The sequence below is a fragment of the Callorhinus ursinus genome, unplaced genomic scaffold (genome assembly GCF_003265705.2).
Source record: "Callorhinus ursinus isolate GAN/ISIS: 27379988/994484 unplaced genomic scaffold, GSC_fseal_2.0 scaffold15, whole genome shotgun sequence".
In the NCBI taxonomy this organism is placed as follows: domain Eukaryota; kingdom Metazoa; phylum Chordata; class Mammalia; order Carnivora; family Otariidae; genus Callorhinus; species Callorhinus ursinus.
Genome location: NW_027397077.1, coordinates 27,865,822 through 27,887,081, shown reverse-complemented (window position 1 = coordinate 27,887,081; position 21,260 = coordinate 27,865,822). Strand labels below are relative to the sequence as shown.

At 40.7% G+C, this 21,260-nt stretch overlaps 1 protein-coding gene across 2 annotated transcripts in view; it reads right to left on the bottom strand.

Moving 5' to 3' along the window:
- Positions 1-10,034, bottom strand: part of PPP4R2 (protein phosphatase 4 regulatory subunit 2) — a 52,376-nt gene extending 42,342 nt beyond the window's left edge. The window contains exons 1-2 of one of the 2 annotated variants that reach the window (XM_025885060.2): positions 9,766-10,034; positions 8,678-8,759 (exon numbers count right to left, since the gene is read on the bottom strand). In XM_025885060.2, the coding sequence (XP_025740845.1) occupies positions 8,678-8,759; positions 9,766-9,799 (116 nt within the window). In that variant the 5' untranslated portion in view covers positions 9,800-10,034. Of the gene's footprint in view, positions 1-8,677; positions 8,821-9,765 lie in introns of those variants that run through there. The other variant, XM_073901541.1, reaches the window with a different exon arrangement.
- Between the last annotated feature and the right edge of the window lie 11,226 nt (positions 10,035-21,260).

Here is a 21,260-nt window from a genome sequence, read left to right as displayed (position 1 = left end):
CCTATTACACAAGGTAGATTCCACACAAGCAGTGCCAAACCCAGGCAGCCTGATAATACAACCAGGATTGCTGTGGGTGAAACCAGAGAAAGCAAAGACGAGCAACTAAACACATCTAAAGGCCTAGCAAAAATGAAGATCTAAAATATATTTCTCAGACTCATTGGGTATTTTTAAAGTAAAATGCTTTCACAGACATATGTATTAAATGAAATAACAGCCAACATTCTCTTCAACTGGCTATACTGTTTTAGTCGCTGAATACATTTTAAGGGTTTTGTGTTTTGTTTTGTTTGCTATTGATACTGAAACTTGATTTTGGTACAGAAATACAGATACAGGCAGAAGGATGCAGACACACAGACACACAGACAGACACACACACTTTCACTCACAAACTCCCATATCATTAAAGTAAAAGACCAACAGTCTACAAAACAGAGGGAAAGCACAGTAAATTCTGGATCATAAAATCCTTAACTTCTTAGTAATAAGATGTTTTGAAGCAACATGAAGTTTCTGACAGACTTCCAGTAATAGTCCATAAGCATTATGAACTGATCAGCAGGCACAAAGAGGATCTCTGGATGTGGATAAAAACCACAGGTGTGTACAGAGGTGACACTAAGAATGGCATTCTGTGAAACTCTGTGACTCTGATGAATTAAGTGGTAATAGGGACTGGTCTTTCTCATCCAAGTATACACAACTGATTCTCCATTTTTTCTTTCTTTTTTGGTCTCCAAACCATTCGCCTCTGCAACATACTCCCAACAATTAACATCTTTCACCATCTGCAGACATTTTAACATCAACCACCATCACCGTGCCCCATTCTCCACTCTTAATCCCTATTGCTGCAATACCACCCCCAGGTAACTACTGCCACAACACAGACTCCTATATAAGTTTTTCAAGTCGGGAGGAACCTTGGAGATCATTTATTACAAGCCCCTCATTTAGTATCTGAGCAAACTGTGGCCCAGAGTAATTTAAGTGATTTAAATAATGGGAAATAAAATAATTAGTTATAGCAGCTTCCGTGGGGGAGGGGGATGAGATGGGGTTGTCAGTGTGTCCCAGTCACTGTATTAAGCACTTTAGATGTATAATGAGGAAATTAAAGCACAGAGCCCTCAGCCTTGGTCACAGAGTAAGTGGTAGAAGTAGGAATTCAAACCCAGGTCTTACGTTCTCTTGACTCAAACCAGAGCTCTTTCCAAAAGATAAAGTATACCTCACACTTGTTTCTTAAACCAAATTCACTGTTTAGGCCCAATATATAGACAATTCTAATTTTTACTCCAAATTTTAATATTTACAGCTACATCCTCACAAGAAGTGAGGCAACTATATGGTAGAAATCCCATTTTTCAAGTGAGGAAACGAGCTCATAAATAATGTGCCCAAATTCACACAGAGAAGTCACCAAGCTAAATTCAGAATTCAAGCCATGCTCCTCCCAAGAATATTACCACATGCTAACTCTCATGAAATTATGGGACTAGCCAACTACTAGTAAAAATCTGGACTGAACATGGAAAATATGTGCTCACCTGCACACCAAAGACATTTAAAATTTGAAGTTAACTCTACTCAGAAAACAAAGTTGGCATGTCTTCCAATACACCAACAGATTTTCTGCAGTATACATGACACATCAGGTTTGTAGCATGATGTGACAAAACAAATGAAAACGACAATTTTCTTCATGTTCATACCTTAATCACTGCAGTTATTGGAATATTTGAAACAAAATGGCATCCACTTAACTAATATTTAATGAAAATCTACTGTGCTTTCTCTGTGTACCACTGTGATGGTGGTACATGACAGGATTTTAGGTGACACATGGAAAATTCATATTAAGTACATATTTTAGTATTTATAGATTTTAAAGTCTAATGCAACAAACCAGTGGTTTCAGATCTTCTTTCTCACAAGGGGAAAAAAATTAACATAGTCATTATATTTCTGTGAAGGAGTAAAACAAAGGCTTAACTTCTATAATATTTTCCTATTTTGAAAAAAATCTGAAAAAAGTAAGTCAAACTAGAAAAGAGTATTAAATAATTATATAGATGTTACAAGGACGTGGCAAATACTACGAAGACAGTATAGGAGACATTTTTTTTTTTAGAGAATCCCAAGCAGAGCCCCAACTCAGATCATGACCTGAGCAGAAACTAGGAGCTGGCTGCTCAACCGACTGCGCCACCCACGTGTCCTGGGAGACTGACATTTTAGAAACAATGTTCAGTAAATACTATGTTGACAAAACAAAATTCCCTCAAGAAACCCACTGAAGGATTTAACAGCTCATTCACTTAAGGAGATTTTATTTACAATAATGAGGTCTCAGCTGTTGATAATTACTTTTAAGTAACCTAAATTTTATTTTCTTATAAACTGCCGTTATGTCAAAACTGCTCAACACAAAGAACTTGAAACTGCAGGGCGCAGGTAGGAGGGTGGGGACAAAGCAGACTCAATATAAGCACAGTCAACACAATAACTACTATTTATTGAGCATTTACTTTGTTTACCAAGCAATGTGCTAAGTTTTCCACGTTTTAAGTACTTATGCTATGAGATACTATTATTTCTATTTTATAGGTGAGGAAACTAGTAAGTTTTCCTAAGTGTAATTATGAGAGGCTGACAGTGGTACTGTAGTCTTCTCTCTCTCCAAAACCCTTTATCAGACATAACTAGACAGCAAAACCAAACACCAATTAACAAAAACATTTACAATAAAACTACCTGAAAAAACAAAACAACACAAAACTAGCTGAGAAGGCAGCAAACCTCACAAACCCCAAAGAATAAAAGGTTAAGAAAAAGTGACAGTCACATGACCTGTACCTTATCAGGTTCTGAACTAGAGAAAGTAGAGAGAAGTCCTGGTGTACCTGAAGGGCCTAGGAATAGCAGAACCACAAAACTGTCAACCAGCATTCACTAGAAATCATGACAGGTCAATCTGAGACCAGCAGCTGGAACTGAATGGGTTTTGCCCACTCTACTAGTGAGTGAACAAAAGGGACCCACAGTGAAAGCTGAAGGAGAGCAGCAGTCTTGCTCCAATGTGATCCTGAAGGTAACCCACCAGGGCTCCCATCCAGAGCTGACCCAGTATGTGGAGACGAGGACAATAAAGATGAAGGAAAGAAAGGGTCCAAATAAGAGTAGGAATGGAAAAGAGAACCTGGAAATTTCAGAAAGCAAACTCCATGTTCTTAAACACTTTACAAAACAATGAGAAAGCTCTGTGAAGTTAGGAAAGCTACTCTGAACCATATTTCCTCCTCAAAGGTCAGGAAAACTAATTTCATGTAAAATGTACAAGAGAAAAATATGAAGGTCAAACCCAGTACAAAGTAAATATAAGAAAAAAAGAGAATAAGGAGAACAAACATCCCTACAGACAATGAAAGGAACCTAGAAAGACTTGTCCAAAAACAGATCAAAACTGTATGATACTACTTCAAAATGAGCTAAAGACATTGAGAAAAATGATACATGTCAGAAAATGAGTTTTAGAATAGAATTAGGCAAATGATTAGAAATTTAAAAAATTACTTCAGGAAACAGACTAGTACATGAGAATGAAAGAACATAACAAATATCACAGTAAGAGTTCTTCAAAGGAAAAAATTTTTTAAAATCAAAACAATTTAAAATTTCACCTTGAAGACACTATCAAGAGAATAAAAAGAAAAGCCACGAAGTTGTAGCAAGTACTTGTAAATCCTATGTCAGATAAAGGTCTTGCATCTGTAACATATAAAGAACTCTCAAAAACCATTAAGGGGCGCCTGGGTGGCTCAGTCGGTTAAGCGTCTGCCTTCAGCTCAGGTCATGATCCCAGGGTCCTGGGATCGAGCCCCACATGGGGTTCCCTGCTCGGCGGGAAGCCTGCTTCTCCCTCTCCCACTCCTCCTGCTTGTGTTCCCTCTCTCACTGTCTCTGTCAAATAAATAAATAAATAAATAAAAATCTAAAAAAAAAACACCCAGTAAGAAAACAACTCAATTTTTAAATGGACAAAGACTTGAAGAACCAGTTTACCAAAGATGATACAGGAATAGCAAATAAACACATGGAAACATACTCAACATGATTAGTCATTAGGGAAATACAAATTAAAACCACTTTGCAATATGTGCCTAACAGAATGACTACAGCAAAAAAGGACCATACTAAATGTTGAAAAGGACATGAAGAACCTTAACTCAACTCCCATTAATACTGGTGGAAATGCAAACTGGTGCAATGACTCTAGAAAACAGTTTGGCAGTTTCTCAAGTTAAACATACACCTACCATATGATCCAGCCATTCCACTCCTAGGTTTTTATCCAAGAAAAAAGAATGCATATGTCCACACAAGATTTGTACACAAATGTTCATAGCCACTTCTTGCTAACAGAAAAAATTGAAAATAATCCAAGTGTCCATCAACAAGTGAATGTACAAAAAACCTGTAGGATATCCATATAATGACTACTACTCAGAAATAAAAAGGAATGAACTGCTGATATCCGAACATGGACCTCAATTATGTTGAATAAAAGAAGCCAAAGAATACAAACTCTATGATTCCATTTATATAAAATTCTAGAACAAGCAAACTAAAGTGACGAAGAGTAGATCTTTAGTTGCCTGAGGGGAGAGGAGCACACCCAGGGAAGGAAGATTACAAAAGAGCATGAGGAAACTTCTGGGAATAACGAATGGATATGTTCACAATCTTGAGTGTGGTCAAAGTTTGAGTACAGATGCCAAAATTTAGCAAACTATGTACTTTCAATAAATGAAGTTTACTATACCTCAACAAAGATGTTTTTTAACAAAACAAGAATAAGGAAAAAGAATTCAGGACAAAATCAAATACTGAAGACATGCAAAGATGACTGACATAGGAATACAAGGAATCTCTGAAAAAGAAAACCAAAGGAAAAAATTTTATTTCCTGAAATTAAAAAAAGTATGAAAAACTTATCTTTTTCAAAATTTTCATACATGTTAAAAGAGTACACCACGTACCTGAGTATACTGACCCAAAATGCCCAACACTGAAACAAAGTCCAGAGAAATTACTGCACTTAAGTGAAAAAAATTCCTTGGGAATCTAGGCAAAAAGACTACACAGCTTTTAAATAAAGAAAATTAGATTATCGTCTGATTTTTGACAGGAACTCTTGAGTTGGGGGAAACAATGGAATTAACATAGTTAAGCTACTCGAGGACAAAAACTGAGAACCAAAGATTTTATTTCCAAAATGACCTCCAAGAATAAAGGACACTGTTAACAATATATAAATATATATATATAATAATATATAAAACTCAGTAAGTGTTCCCATGAGCTCTGCCGAAGCTCAGAGCTTCTACTAGAAAATGAAGTTCAGACAACCAAACTGACTAGAGATATTGACCTAAGGACTGGCGGTGAGCATTTGATACAGAGCTACTATAAAAGAAAGAATAAATGATGGTTAAAAGAAACTTATGTAATAGCTATATGCTCAGATGACGGAGACACAACTGCTTTTCTTAAATGGGGGTTACAAATTGGGAGAGTGTATGAACAATTTTGATGTTCTTAGTAATTACACTGGTGATGTTGGTATTATTATTAGACTTTTCCCGTGTCCTTGAGAACCAGAACTGCTGGGGTAGAAGAGGTAAAACACTGTAGTCCTGATTTTGAAATGGAAGCATCAGTATGAATCACTTAGTATTTTATTAGTTCTGTCCACTGAAGAGGCTAGAAACCATGACCAACTTAGTTATAATAAGCATCTCTAGTCTCCAGGTTGTAGTCTATAAACACCACTTCCCACTAAAAGACACGGCTTGAGAAATGTCTGATTCTAGGTCTGGGCAGGAATGAGCTTAGACCATATTCTAATACCAGACTATGGATGCTATTAAAGACTACCAAGAGTCAAGTCAAAAGGACTCTGGAATCAAACGAAGGAGGCTCCCACAGGCCAAACACCGGACAATATGACCATCAAAAAGAGTAATTGCAACTAAAACTTATCAAATGTTTAAATCCACAACTGAAACCCACCACATACCCTTCTGTTTATTCAGCACATAATATATACTTGGCATTAAGTTACAAACTGTTACCTTCGGTAAAGTGTCCTTTAAGGAAATGTCCCATTTTCAGGACAAAGTAACCTTTTCAACATAAAATTAATTTTTTGAAGTAGCCAAAACCAACAAATTTGGGGATTGTTTTAGATAGATAATCTCTGTCTTCATTACAGTTTAGTATGCCACGTTTTGGCATCTTTCCCAACTTCCTACATTAGATGTGTAAAGGTAATTTTTTAAAAGACCAAAAAGGAAAACTGCTCTAGTACTCTTTAAATTTTCCTACAACCTCCTGCTCAGTAAAAACCTACACTATAATTTTAAAATCTCTCTAGAGCTAAAATTGGGCTTTTTTAATGAAAAATAAATAGCTTAGGCTGTCACTGATTTTTATCCATAAAGTCCACATATCTCTTCTGTTAATGATTTCTTGCTATAATGTATCAATGAAAATAAAAACTATGGAATTCTTATCTCTAGCAACCTATCCATCCTAAAACACCAAAGAGATATGATCTGCTGTTCTTTACATTTTTCTTGTTAAAATCTTTTAAGTTAGACAAAGCTCAGTTTAATCATAAAATGGATGACAGAAACTTGCAAATTTCAGAATGAAAAGGCATGCTCATGTTGATTAAAAAAAAAAAGATTAAAGCTAAATGTGTAAACACCAGCTGCTTTAATGATAAATTTAAAAATACTTTCCAAACTCTGTATCTAACACCACCATTTTAATACAAAATATTAGTAAATGTTAAAAAAAAAACAAAAAACGGGGGGGCGAGTAAGGGGGTGGACCTTAAGTCCTCTATCAACACAAAATAATCGTCCACAAAAATCAGGTTAAAATTCCCTAGCTACAGCCGCCTGGGTGGCTCAGGTCATGATCCTGGAGTCCCGGGATCTGCATCAGGCTCCCTGCTCAGCAGTGAGTCTGCTTCTCCCTCGGACCCTCCCCGCTCTCATGCTCTCTCTATCTCATTCTCTCTCTCTCAAATAAATAAAAAAATCTTTAAAAATAAATAAATAAATAAATAAATAAAATAAAATTCCCTAGCCACATGGTGATCCAGTCTGACAGGATATTAAGTTTTCTTTCAGAAGTTTTCAACTATTTACAGCCAATGTAGTTTATCAAAAGACAGTTTGTACAGACCTGATAAGGAGAAGAGGTTTTTAAGTATTTATCTCCAAATAGTTTGATATAATCTTGTGTATCAAAACTCTGAAAGTAAAAGCTTCACCTCTTGATATTGTAGGGGGATAAGTCTGGACCAACTAACTATTTGAAAGAAATAGAGGCAACCTAAGAATTTCTGAGTTAGGGATTAATTTATTTTTGAAAGCTGGCAACTAGTCATTTTTAAGCTTATCTACATAAATATGTTATGTTGCATCAATTTTTAAAATCAAGATGTTCTAAGAGAGACAATAATTCAGAGGCAAGTATAATTTTTTTTCCTAAAGGGTTCCACTTTTTAAGTGGAATAAAAATATAAGATTGACCACTTCACAGACACATTCTTAAGTTGAGTGGTAATTTTAATAAAGCACTATGGAGACTCAGCTTATCTACATGACTACTATATCAGAGGATCTTTTTTCCTTTCTAAAATTAGGCTAGTTATTAGAAAGCTACATATATTACAACCACAAGCGAATCTTGTAAGAAATGAACATCTGCCAATAAAGCCCAAGAAAGTATACATCACTTGCTGAAGCTTACACTCATAGTAGGCCTCAAAAAGAATTTCAAAAATAGACAAGACCCAGGGGAGCCAAAAGAAAGCTCATTTAGTAACGCTGCGCCCAAAGAAACCTTTCTCCTTCCTACTTTCCACCCCCTACAAAAAAAAAAGAGTACAAGGAAGTCACCAAATCTGCACTGCTTTCTACAAATTAACTTAGTGATGGCAAAAACACTCCTGCAACACAACCTACACACACAATGAACTGGAATGGTACTTATGAAAACAGTCCTAACTTCACAGTATAAGTTTCAGATTCAAAACATTTGGAAACAAGCCTAATAAAATGCTGAGCATATGTAACAAGTTAGCTATCCTAGAAAGTTTACAGGACAGTCAAAACTGCAGCATCTGGAATTTGTCAGATAATCACCCTAAGTCCTCAAAAGAATAAACAGAAGTGACACTTCAAACACCCACATGTATAAATATGACAACAAAAGGTTGGATACAGGACAATATGAGAAAATACCACCACCAACAACAAAAAAAAACAGAATCAAAGCCACAAAGTTCTGGAAATAAGCCTGTTTGTTAGGGCCAAAAAGGGTCGTGACAGGATAGGCATTCTTTTCTCTAGCTCTTCAGACTAGTAAATTCTAAATCTACAAAAGCATAAAGAAAATTTTAACAGAATTTTAAAACTCATTACAGGGTATGCGTTAAGGGAAATAAAACATACGCGCTTAGTAAATGCTTTAAATAAAAGGAGCTTGTACAGCTGTACAAAGATTACTGAATTCTTCTGAAATACACTTTCTTCCCTCTCCTACGCAATTCTGAATGGATCCTAACAACGAATACATGTTTTCAACTCACATGGTCTCTCCAGTCTTGGCTACATGACAAAGAAACTGATCCAGGACAGGACAAACTTCCTTTTTTCCCCTCTTCTCAAAATCTAAATAAAGGAAGAAAGAAAAATTATCAGTATTTTCAAAGTCCATCAACCATTTCCAGTGCACTGTAAAAACAAACTTTTCTCCCAGTCCTTCCTCAAATATTAAGAAGCAGTTTACAAAAAAAAAGAAATCAGCCTCTCAACCAAATATCCACCTCCGACTCAAAAGTTCTACTTCCAACATTGGTTTCTTCACGTTGTAACAAGAATCCTCCTAAAGGGGGCACTCAACTTCTCCACAAAGCATCCATGCAGTGTTTCTCAAAGTGTGGTCCGGGGGAACACCAACATCAGCTTTATCTGAGACACCAGTTAAAATACAAATCCCAGGCCCCAACCCCCATAAATTGTTTATCTAGGTAAAGTTCATAAACGTGCGTCTTAGGAAGCTGCAGCTACCTCATGTAGCCGTTTCCAAATGATTTTGGATGTCAATGAACAATTGTGAAAACGCTGAAATCACACGCTATTCTAAGTTTGAGAACCACCGTTCTCAAGCCTGTTGCGTGGAAAGCGACCACCTGAGAATTAGGGCGCGTGGAGGAATGACTTCAGAAGCTCTGTAAGACTTCCTGAGACACTTTAAAGTTGCTCTGCCGCCGTCTTCGCCCCCGCCCCCGCCCCCCCCAAACCTACTTTTTCTCTCACCCCGACGCCTGGCGTGCGGGGGCCTGACGGAAAACGGAGCCTACCCGTAAGTGTGCTGATGGCCCACGACCTCTCCCCGGAGGGGTGGGCGAGAGACTGGGGCCACTACCAGAGCTTCCCCGGCTCCCCTCCCCCAGCCCAGACGCCGGCGGCCGACACAAAGCCCAGAGCGGGGCGGGAGGGAGCTGCCCACAGGGCTCCCCGCCCCTGGGGAGGTGGGAGGGGGATGGGAGCCGGGGAAGCGCCCCCCCCCCCCCGCTCCAGCCCGGCCCGGCCCCTCGGAGCCCCCTGCCCAGAAAGAGAGGAGAGGGGACCACGGAGGGTGAGGAGGAGGGGAGAGGGGGCAAGCTACCCCCACCTTTCAGCGCCTCCTGCAGCCTCTCGACGTCCATGGCTTCCCGGAGTCCCTCGCAGCCTCCGCCTCCCTCCGCGGGTCTCCCGGGGACCGGAACGCCTCCCCCCACCCCCCCGACGCCCTCCCCCTCCCTCGCACACACTCCGGCACGCAGGCGACCGGGGGGGGCACCGAAGGGAGCCGGGGGAAGCGAGCGAGAGAGCGAGACCGAGAGAGCGAGCACCTCCCCGAGCCGCTACCACCAGCCCTCCAACATGGCGCCCGGCACGTCACCGCGCGCACGCTCCCCGCCGCCGTCCTCGCGCCCGCCGCGCGCCCCGACCCGGAGCCCGAGAGCGCGTGCGCGGCGGAGGCGTGCCGCCTGGGCAGGGCCGGAGACCCGGCAGGCGCCGGCCGCTCCGCCTTCACCCTGGTGGTGGACCCTGGCTTGCCTGCGCTGTACTCCAGGAGGAATGGTCGCGGCCCGGGGCTCCAGACCCACTCCGTAGATTTGAGTCCTTGCCATTTGCTAGCTGTGTGATGTTGAGCAATTTCCTGAGCCTCTCTGAGCCTTACTTTCCCGGGCCGTGCAATGAGGGCACTAGTGTTGACCACCCTGTACAGTTGCTGGGAGAATTAAGTGTGTACACACAGCCATCAGAGTATGCATTATAAAAACACTCAGTGTTATTAGTAATCCTACCAAGAATGCCTCCCTGCCTGAACTCATCATTGACCTACCTTGAAGAGAAGCGATACATACAAAAAAGAGATTAAAAATTTAGGGTTTGGAACTATCTGGATTCAAAGCCCAATTCGACTATTCCTGCGTGACCCTGGACTGGTTATTTAAACTGACAGAACCTCAGTTTCTTCACCTACAAAATGAGGGTTTGTAAAACACCCCTGAGGCTTGAGTGAAATGGTGACTATGAAGCATTTAGCACGGTGCCTAAAACTTGTAAGCCCTGGGTTAACGTGGCTGCTGTTGGTTTTTGTTTCTTTTTTTTCTTAAAGATTTTATTTATTTATTGTCATCATGATTTGGATTGCCTTACATAAGCACCCAGGAAGTTAGGGCGGGACCTCAGAAGTCCTCTCCAACCCTGACATTTCACAAATGGAAAGCTGAGGTGTAGAAAGCTAGTCTGGCAAAACGACACCAGAACGGAGAACATCTGGCTCTGGGCCAGTGTGTTCATTTTTATTATCTTCTCTTGTCTCTGAGCTTTTCAGGGAAAAGATACTGAAGTGTTCCACCTTGTCTTCTGAAAGCCTAGCACAAAGCCATGAAAGGGAGGAAGGAGAAGAAGGAAGAAGGGCGGGAAGAAAGAAGGCTATTTTTGACTTGTGTTAGAAGGTGTGAATTTGGACACAGTGCTCCCAACTGCTGATCCTCTTAAAGATGAATGGCTCTGACCCTGACCCTGGGTGGCAGATGTAGGTGAAAGCTCCCCCAAACCCAAAATTTTGCAATCAGAGAACCAGTCCCTAGTGTCTTTAGACCCTTTCATTGTTCAGAGCATCCAGTTAAATAGCCTTGCAGAGGGATGTATGAGGGTGGCATCATCAAATATACACTTACCCTGCAATGCATTTATTTTATCGTGGTCCCTTCTAGTCTAAAAGGGCCTATTCTCTGGATAGCAAAGCCTAATCCCCCTTCTCTCTGCCACCCTGTCCTCTGTTTAGACAGGTCTCTTTTTTGTAAGACCTGTGTGAGACCATATAGTTACTACTAGCCATATGTGGGTATTTAAATTTTAATTAAATTTTTTAAAAATTTAAAATTCAGTTCTTGAGTTTTTCAATAAAATTCATTTCATTTCTCAGTCACACTAGCCACATTTCAAGAGCTCCATAGACACATGTGACTAATGGTTTCTGTATTGTCCAGCACAGATCAAGAAAATCCCATGATCAAAGGTGCCCCGGTGGCTCAGTCAGTTAAGCGGCTGACTCTTGATTTTGACTCAGGGCAAGATCTCAGGGTGGTGAAATCGAGTCCTGGGTGGTAGGGCTCTGCACTCAGCAGGGTGTCTGCTTGAGATTCTCTCCCTCTCCCTCTGCCCCTCCCCTGTGCACGCTTGGGTGTGCTCTGTCTCGCTCTCTCTCTCTCCCTCTCTCTCTCAAATAAATAAATAAATCTTTTTAAAAAAATAAAGGAAAATCTCATTATCACAAAAAGTTTTCTTGGTTAGAGAACATACCATGCTAATTTCTTCCATCTTGGCTTGCCCCTATTTCATCAGCTGTTCCCCTCACTTGGAGATGCCTTGACTTCGAAATGTTGGAGAAAGTCTATGATACGAGGCAAAGTACACAAAACAGTGACAGGCTAAGGGAATCAGGGAAAGTATCCCAGGAGGAACTAGTGTTTAAGCTGAGACCTGAATTGTGAGAGGAAGGTAGCCAAGGGAAGTGGAGAGAAGCTTGAAAACAGAAAAGCCATAGGTGCACAGGCTTTGAAACGAGAAAGAACTAGATGGTTTCTGAAGAGTCATAGGAAATTCAGCCCGCCCTAATTTGAGAGTGCAAGGGCAGAAGAGGCAAGACATGAGGCTGAAGCATTACTTCCTTTGGTTCATTTCTTCCTTCTTCCTTGGAATTCTCCTCTTGCCAACGTGCATCCCAGTCTCTGTGATTGCTAGAGCCTCCTACTGACACTAGTTCCATTGGAGGAAAACAGAATACAAATGTGACAGACAGCTTCCACCATCGCCCCCAGTGATCCTTGCCTCCTGGGATTTTCATGCCCTCCTGTAGTCTCCTACAGAGTTGGTTGGGGTGACCAATAAAGTATAGCGGACTTCTGAAGCCAGGCCATGGAAAGTGCTGTGGCTTCTGCCTCACTATAGTGGAAACCAGCTTCCGTGTCATTAGAATACAAGAGCAGTCCTGTGACAAGGCCCAAAAGTAGAACTGAGGCCTTAGATGTGGGTCCACCAGCCCCAGGAAATCCTTCGAAAGACAGCAGCCCTAGCTGCCATCCGGACCTTAGCCTTATGAGGGGTCCCAAGCCAGAGCCACAGATCTAAGTCGCTTCTCAATTCCTGATCTACAGAAACTATGAAAGACGAAAAGTGTCTATAATTGTTCTCCACTTCTAAATTCTGAGATAATTGCTAAACAGCAATAGATAACTAATGTAAGAGATGAGAATATTAATAGTAATAGCTAACATTTACTCAGTATTTTCTATGTGTCTAATATTCTTCGAAGCACTTTACAAAAATGTCTAAATTCATCCTTGCAAATATCCTATGAGATTAGTGATATTACCCCCACTTACAGGAGAGAAAACAGGTATAAGAGGTGAACCAGCTTGCCTAAGTTCACACAACTAACCACACAGGTGACTGACCCACAATTCAAATCTAGAGTCACTAGAGAGCCTTTGAAATCTTTCTTGTCCGCAAGAAGGTTGCAAACTACCCAGAGAGGTAAGATGTAGGCACAGACTCTGAGGCAAAGCAGAAGGCAAGTATGCAAATAGGTAGTCAAAGGCCTGTGAAATTTCCTCCAGGCAGGGATGGAAGTTGCCTTATAGAAGGGCCTCCCTCAAAGGTTGCAAAAGATTAGCACCAATAGGGAAGAAGCTTCCAGGTAGAGGGAGTGGTATTGACCAAGCAAATAGTCCTTGAGGGTCTGCTAGGTACTGGGGAAATGACGGACCTTAAACAAACATGACCCTGCAGGAAGACTGGCCCATTGCTCTGAGTGCATGCAGGAGAGAAAAAGCTGAACTTGTGAAGAGAGATACACAGCAGGAAGTGGAAGAAGGAGACAGAGAAATGGGAGAGAGAAAACACCTGTAACTATATCAGAGAAAATGAGCAGGATGTTCTTATAACCCCAGAGAGAATTATTGGAGTTTGTCCATCCCTCTGAGATGAGTCTGTGGGAAGGGACAAAAACAGGGAATTGTAGAACAGTCTAGAAAAACCACACTGCATCTACAAGGGCTGGAGAACAGGGAATAGACAAGGTTAAAAATACCATAATAAAAAGCGATGGAGGTTCTTTGCTTTTCATGGCCTTTTATTCATGCCTTTTAGTTCTCACTTGTCTATCACAGTGGATACCAAGATGAAATTGAAGTAGGAAGGTGGACAAATGAAGATGAGTACAATTTTCTAAATAGTTAAGAAGGTAGCTTCACATATCATCAGGGTTAACTTTTTTCCAGACACTTTCAAGAGCTAACAGTTTTTTATTGGAAATAAGGGTAACAAAGGTCTGCTCAGAAAGACCATTGGTTGTTTTCTCTGGCACCATGACGGGTGTGACTGCTGATGGCAGCCATGTTGGGCTGAAGAGTACCAAAAGGGAAGAGTAAGGACTGCCTAGGTGGATGACTTAATTAAGGTGGACAGTGATAATGGGAGTTTGCTTCAAATTGGGTGAAGGAAAAGGGGATTTTATTAGGAGAGAAGGGTATTCTATGGGATCCAGGACTCTCACCAAACCCACTAGCCATTCTCTTCTTCAGCTCTGCACATCTTTCTCTCTCCCTGTCTCTCTGAATCAGTGTTTACTGCCCACAAAAATACACCCTCATTTCCAAGAACTTGCTAAGATAACTAACCAGTATCTCTCAGTCACAGCCCGACTTGGGCCAAGTGCCCACTCAGCTGTGGCCTGGAACGCAAGGTCTCCCGGTGTAAACCTGAACGCTTTGGCCATGAATGTGGGACAGCAGGGCCAGGCAATGGAGAATTCCCAGGGAAGTAGGGGGTGTAGTGACCAGAGAACCACAGAGATGACTACGAAGAGGGGCCTGATCGACCCTAACCAAACTCACACAGGAAGGCAGGATGGTGCCCTGTGGAGCTCAAGCCATTGAGTAATCTGAGAGAAAGCTCATCCTGACTGTGGGTGCTGTTTAGAAACACAATCCCATCATCCTATGTGAGAGTACAGTCTTCCAGTGTGGGCAAGAAACTGCACATCCTTCTCTTCCTCAGGCGGGGCTAGATAGGTACTAATCAATTCTTGCTAAAAAGTCCATGTTTTAGCCTAGTTTCTCCCACTCTCCCTCTCTCATATATTATATGTATATATACCGTGGTAATTAATTTTGCATGTCAACTTGTCTGAGCCACACAGTGCCCAGATATTGGATCAAACATTATTCTGGGTGTTTTTGGATGAGAGTAACATATAAACCAGTAGACTAAGTAAAGCAGACTGCCCTCCCTAATGTGAGTGGGACTCATCCAATCAGTTGAAAGTCTGAATAGAACAAAAAGCTAACACCTCCCTCCCACCCACCCCATCAAGTAGAGAAAATTCTTTCTGTCCAATAGCTTTCTAAGTGGGTCATTGGTTTTTTCCCACCTTTGGATTCAAGCTGAAACACTGACTCTTCCTGGGTCTCAGGTCTACTGGCCTTTGGACTAGAACTACACCATTGGCTCTGTTGGGCCTTCAGACTCAGACTGGAATTAAACTATTGGCTTTCCTGGGTTTCCAGCTTGCAGATTGACCCTGCAGATCTTGCGGCTTTCCAGCCTCCATAATCACCAATTATTGTAAACCAATTCCTTATAATAAATGAACACACATACACACACCCTATTGGTTCTGTTCCTCCACAGAACCCTGACTAATGCATATACACATACAATATTCAAGAGTTGAATATGATAAAAGGAAATGGTGTACTGCTTAAAAGAAAAGGGTCTAACATCAACAGATCTGGGTTTAATTTCTGGCTTATCACTTCCTAGCTGAGTGAACTCTGGTAAATGATTAATATCAAAATGCCCCAACTTCCTTATCTGCAAATTGGAGATAGTGGTAGTACCTCACTCATAGCTTTGCTGTGAGAATTAAGCAAGTGACCTGATTCAGTCAACATGAGCTATTGCTGTTACTTAGGTTAAGAATTACAAAAATAGTATTTCTGATTTCGTTTCCTTTTTTAAAAAATAATTTCAAACTCACAAATAAGTTGCAAATACTACACAAAGAATGTTTTTTTTAAAAAAAACCACTTTAGAGTAACTTGTCAAACACATTCCTCCAAGCTCCTGAAATTACATTCCTCTTAGTATGCAGGTCCTACAAGGGCATTCTGCTGCCTAACCACAATCAAGATCAAGAAGTTAGCATTGACAGGGGGCGCCTGGGTGGCTCAGATGGTTAAGCGTCTGCCTTCGGCTCAGGTCATGATCCCAGGGTCCTGGGATCAAGCCCCATATTGGGCTCCTGGCTTGGCAAGGAGCCTGCTTCTCTCTCTCTCCCTGCTCATGCTCTCTCTCTCTCTCTCTCTCTCTGTATCTCTGTGTCTCAAATGAATAAATAAAATCTTAAAAAAAAAAAAAAAAAAGAAGTTAGCGTTGACAGATAATCTCCACTCAGTCCCCAGACCCTATATAAGTTGTACCAATTGACTCACTATGTCCTTTCTAGGAGAAGGATCCAGTCTTGGAACACATGTTACAATCAGTTGGTAGGTCTCTTTAGTCTCCTTCAGACTGACTTGTTGCCAAATGGTGGTTTTCTAATTCCATCCTTCCTACTACATTTATAAGTTGGTAATATAACATAAGGAAAGCATCATCTTAATATTTATTTATTTTTAAATTTATATTAGTTTGGACTCATGGATTCCTATTCACTGGGTCATAATTCATTACTATCATTATTTATTTTGATACCTAAATTTTTCTAGATTTGGCCATTAGTACCTTCATCCAGCTGGGTTCTGCATCCTTTTGACATGGCCCCATCATTCTTGGAGTACATCTTCCTTTCCTGGTACAAGAACATTATCTCAGGCTCATCTTGTATCTTCCCTTCTTCAGCCCTGGAATTAGTCATTTCTTCAAGTCCTGATTCCTTTTAGTGGAGAATGCTATTTAGGAGTCTAGATGGGACTGCTAGGGTGTTCATTGCCATTAATATGTTATTGCTCCCAGACCCTATTGGCAGACAGAGCTAGAGAATATACACGTGTATTCATACACACACACATCCACAAATACATTTATTTCTCTACTTATCTATACAAACATATATTTGGAACCAAGAGTTCATAGCTTCCAATTCCAATCCGGCACTGGGGGATTCATTCTAGTTTTCTCCCTTTCCATATGTACAAGGTTCCAACAGTAAAAAACCTGCTGCCATTATCCTCAATATATTTGTTTATTAGATCAATCTTCCTGGTATGTGGCCAACTTGTTACCTTTGTCAATCGCTTTAACAGTGGCCCTTCTTACCTCCCTTGGGCTCTGACACCCTGCACCAGGCTACCTTCCCCCACTCCCCTGTGGATTCCTGCTTTCTTTGACCACACTTAATTGGCTTGAGAGTGAATTATTCAGGAAGTAAGGGTAAAAATTATTAGTATTTATAAAAAATAATAACAGTAACTTTTAAGTCCTCAAATAGTTGATAAATAATGTTTCATAAAGCAATTCAAAGAATACAGGACAAGCAAAAGTCTCTCCCCCACCCAATACCCACCACAGCTGTAGGAAGTGAAGTGAGTTTGCTGTAAGTCTTTCCAGATGTTTATTAGGTGTTTACATGTCTCACCTGTATTATTACAACAGCCTCCAAGAGCTCCTGCCTTCTATCCTTGATTTCAACACAGCAGCCAGGATCCTTTTAACAAGATCAGATCACGTCACACCTCTGCTCAGAGTAACCCTGCAGTTACTCCTCATTTGACTCAGAGTAAAAGCCACCCTCCCTACAGTGGGCCACTCTGCCACTCCACAGCCCTCCAACTTCATCTTCTACCACTGCTTTCAAGCCCTTCTTCAAGCTGTTCCAACCTCACTGGCCTCCAGGATGTACCCTCAACCTGTGGGTACACTCCCCACTTAGGACGATGCCCTTGCTTTTCTTGGATTTGGCTATTTTCTGGCTTGTCACAAGGTATGTCACATTTGCAATTGCCTGATCACATGTGGATTTTATAGTGTTACCACTGGCAGGGGGTGGAGTAGGTTAGGTGGGGGGAGGGATCAGCATTTACCAGCAAAGTCACGGGGTTGGAACCTAAACCTGACCCAAGGAAATTCTCAGGCCTGAATATTTCCTGAGTGTGTACTTTACACCAGGAACCCACCTGTGGAGATAGACTTGGACAAGGCATATGGATCCTTGTCCTCATGAATCTCACAGTCTAGTAGGACAGACAGATGTAAAGGATGTAGACAATTACATAAAATCCTAGGTGTTGTAGATCATGGGAAGCACTACGAAGGAAATCAATGGGATAATATGGTGTGAGAGCCATGTGGGCAGGCCAGTCTGGATGGGTGATCAGAGAAGGTGTCTGGAGAGATGACATTTGGGTTGAGTCCTAAGTCATGTTGGGGAAGAATTGGGGAAATGAGAGACAAAGCCTTTGAGAAAGCAAAGGAATGGTGTGTTTTAGGACCCTGAAAGAGGGCTAGAACCCCATGGGTGAGTGGAGAACAGAGCAGGGGCAGCGAGGGGGATGTCAGGCACTGTGGGTCCTCCAGAGACATCCTACCCAGTTCGGTTCTCATCTTCAGGGTGATAGACAGTGGAATATCTCAAGCAAGGCGATGGCGTGATTCAGTTTATCTGTGTCAAAACCACCATGTTTTCTTGTCCAGTCTTCTTTTCTAGGAGCTCCAAGTGGTGCACTCTTCTTTCAGCTGTGTGCTAGTTCCTGTCATTTCCTCTAGAGTCCTAAAATCTATGACTGAAGACAAGCCACGTAGACCTGTCGTTCTCAAAAGTTAGAATGAGTTAGAATTACTAGGAGAACTTGATAAAAATAGGTATTCTGAGGCTTTACCCCAGAGATTCTGATTTAGCAGGCCTGGCGTGGGAGCCAGGAATCCCCATTTTAGCAAACTCCTAAGTCAGTTGTTCTCAAACTGCAGTCTGCAGAACTACCTGGAGAGGGCTTATTAAAACACAGGTGCCTGGGCCTCCCTCCCAAAATCTCTGATGCAGATCAGCCTACTAGTCACTTTAGCACTTCATAGATCTCAATAAATATTAATTGAATGAATGAATGAATGAATACAAAAGCCTATTGCCTTTGATTGTCCTGATCCAATATTGATCCAATCATTAATATCTAGCTAAACACAAGTCAGTAAGATCATCTGTTGAATCAACAGAATACCATATGGGAATTAACGATTGTCATGTCACTGATGAATGTCAACGCTTATCTCTTGCCATATACATAAAAATTAACTAAAAATGGATCATATCGCCTCATATGGCTGAGACAGAAATTATGTCTCTCGTGTTTTTTTTTTTAAGATTTTATATATTTATTTGACAGAGAGAGAGCACGAGAGAGCACAAGCAGGGGGAGTAGCAGAGGGAGAGGGAGGAGCAGGCTCTCCGCTGAGTGGGGAGCCAGATGCGGGGCTCGATCCCAGGACCCCGGCATCATGACCTGAGCCAAAGGCAAACGCTTAACCGACTGAGCTACCCAGGTGCCCCCCCTTTTTTTTTATAAGGGCATTAATCTACCTTCATGATTTAATTACATTTCAAAGGACACACCTTCTAATACCATCACATGGGGGTTAGGATTGCGACATATGAATTTTGGAGGGACACAAACATCCAGTCCCTACAGTATAAAACCTAAAACTATAAAATGTTTGGATGAAAACACAGGAGAAAATCTTTGCAACTTGGGATAGGCAATCACTTCTTAAAACACAAAGCATAAAACAGAAAAAGAAAAAGTTGACAAATTGGACTTTACCAATATAAAAACTTTTGTTCTTGGAAAATGCATTAATGGAGCACCATTAAGACAACAAAAAGGCAAACCATAGGCTAAGAAAAAATATTTGCAACACATATATCAAAGGACTTATATCTAGGCTATGTAAAGGGTCCCCAAATGCAGTAGTAAGACATTACCAACCCATCTTTTTAAAAAATGGGCAAAAGTTTTGAACATTTTACCCATGAAGACATATGAATGTCAGACGAATACATGAGATGACATTCAACATCATTAGTCACTAGGAAAATGCAACTTAAAATCACAATAAGATATCCCTTCATACTCATTCGACTGGCTAAAATTAAAAAGATTGTCCAGACAGTCTTGGCAAGGATTGGAGCAACTGGAACCACTAGTAGGAATGTAAATGGTACGACCAATTTGGGAAACAGTTCAGCAGTTCCTTGAAAAGTTAAGCATACACCTACTGTACTACTCACCTATGTCATTCCCAATTTTTGCCCAAGAGAAATTTAAAAAATGCCCCAAAACTTGTTCATGAATGTCCATAACAGCTTTATTTGTAAAGTCCAAAACTGAAGACAAGCAAATCCATCAACCAGAGAATGAACAAACATATTAGGGTTAATCCATAGAAAGAAATATATTACTCAACAATAAAAAGGAATGAACTATTATTGATACATGCAACAATGTGGGTTAATCTCAATTACACTGAGTGAAAGAAGTCAAGCAAAAAGAATACATATTGTATGACTTCGTTTATATACAATCTGAGAACCTGCGAACTCATGTACTGTCTGGGAAGGAGATCAATGGTTAGCCAGGGATGGGGATGGAGGATGAGATAGATCAAAAGGGGTATGAAGAGACTACTGTTGGAGGTGATAAAAATGTTTGTTACCTCGGTTTCAAGTGAGCATACATAAGTTACAACCAATCAAACTGCACCTTTTAAATATGAGTAGTTTCTGGTATTTCCGTTATTAGCATAACAAAGGTGTATGCAAACAGTAGTGACTAGCTAAATGTAAGCCACAAACAGAACAAACAAAAATGCAAGGCCAAAATACAGTGTATTTAAAATGCATACCTTAGAAAAAGGAAATAGGGATAATATAACTCAAAGTATTTGGGACTCTTTGGAGATCAATAATAAATCACCCAACTATGTTTATTTATAATATAATTTAAATAATAGCCATGCTATAGACCAGAGTGTAAATGTTATACAGCTTGAATATATAAAATAATAATAGCTAATAAACTCCAGTGATGGGAGAAAAGTCAATAGGAGGATGTATAAGAATGCTAATTTCCAAATATTTTGTGCAGGGCCTGGGGGGTTAATTCAAATTTTCCCCAAATGCAAGCAGAGATGAGGAAGACAAAGGGGAAGAAGAAGAAAAAGAAGGAGGAGGGACAGGGAAAAGGGGAGTGGAGGGTGGGAGAGGGGGAAGGTAAAGAATTATTTTCTTTCTTTTTTTGATTTAAATTCAATTAGCCAACATAGAGTACATCATTAGTCTCAGATGTAGTGTTCAACAATTTATCAGTGACGTATAACACCCAGTTCTCATCACATCACATGCGCTCCTTAATGCTCATCACCCAAATACCCCATCCCCCCACCCAAGAATTATTTTCATAATACGTAAAATTAGATCATAGATATTAAATTTGATTTTTTACTGACATGAAAAAATTTATCAGTTGCAGATGATGAAACAAAGATTTGAGTACAGGTGGTTTATTTGGGGCCAAAACCAAGGAAACACTGGTAGAAGAGTGGAAAGTGAGACAGGGA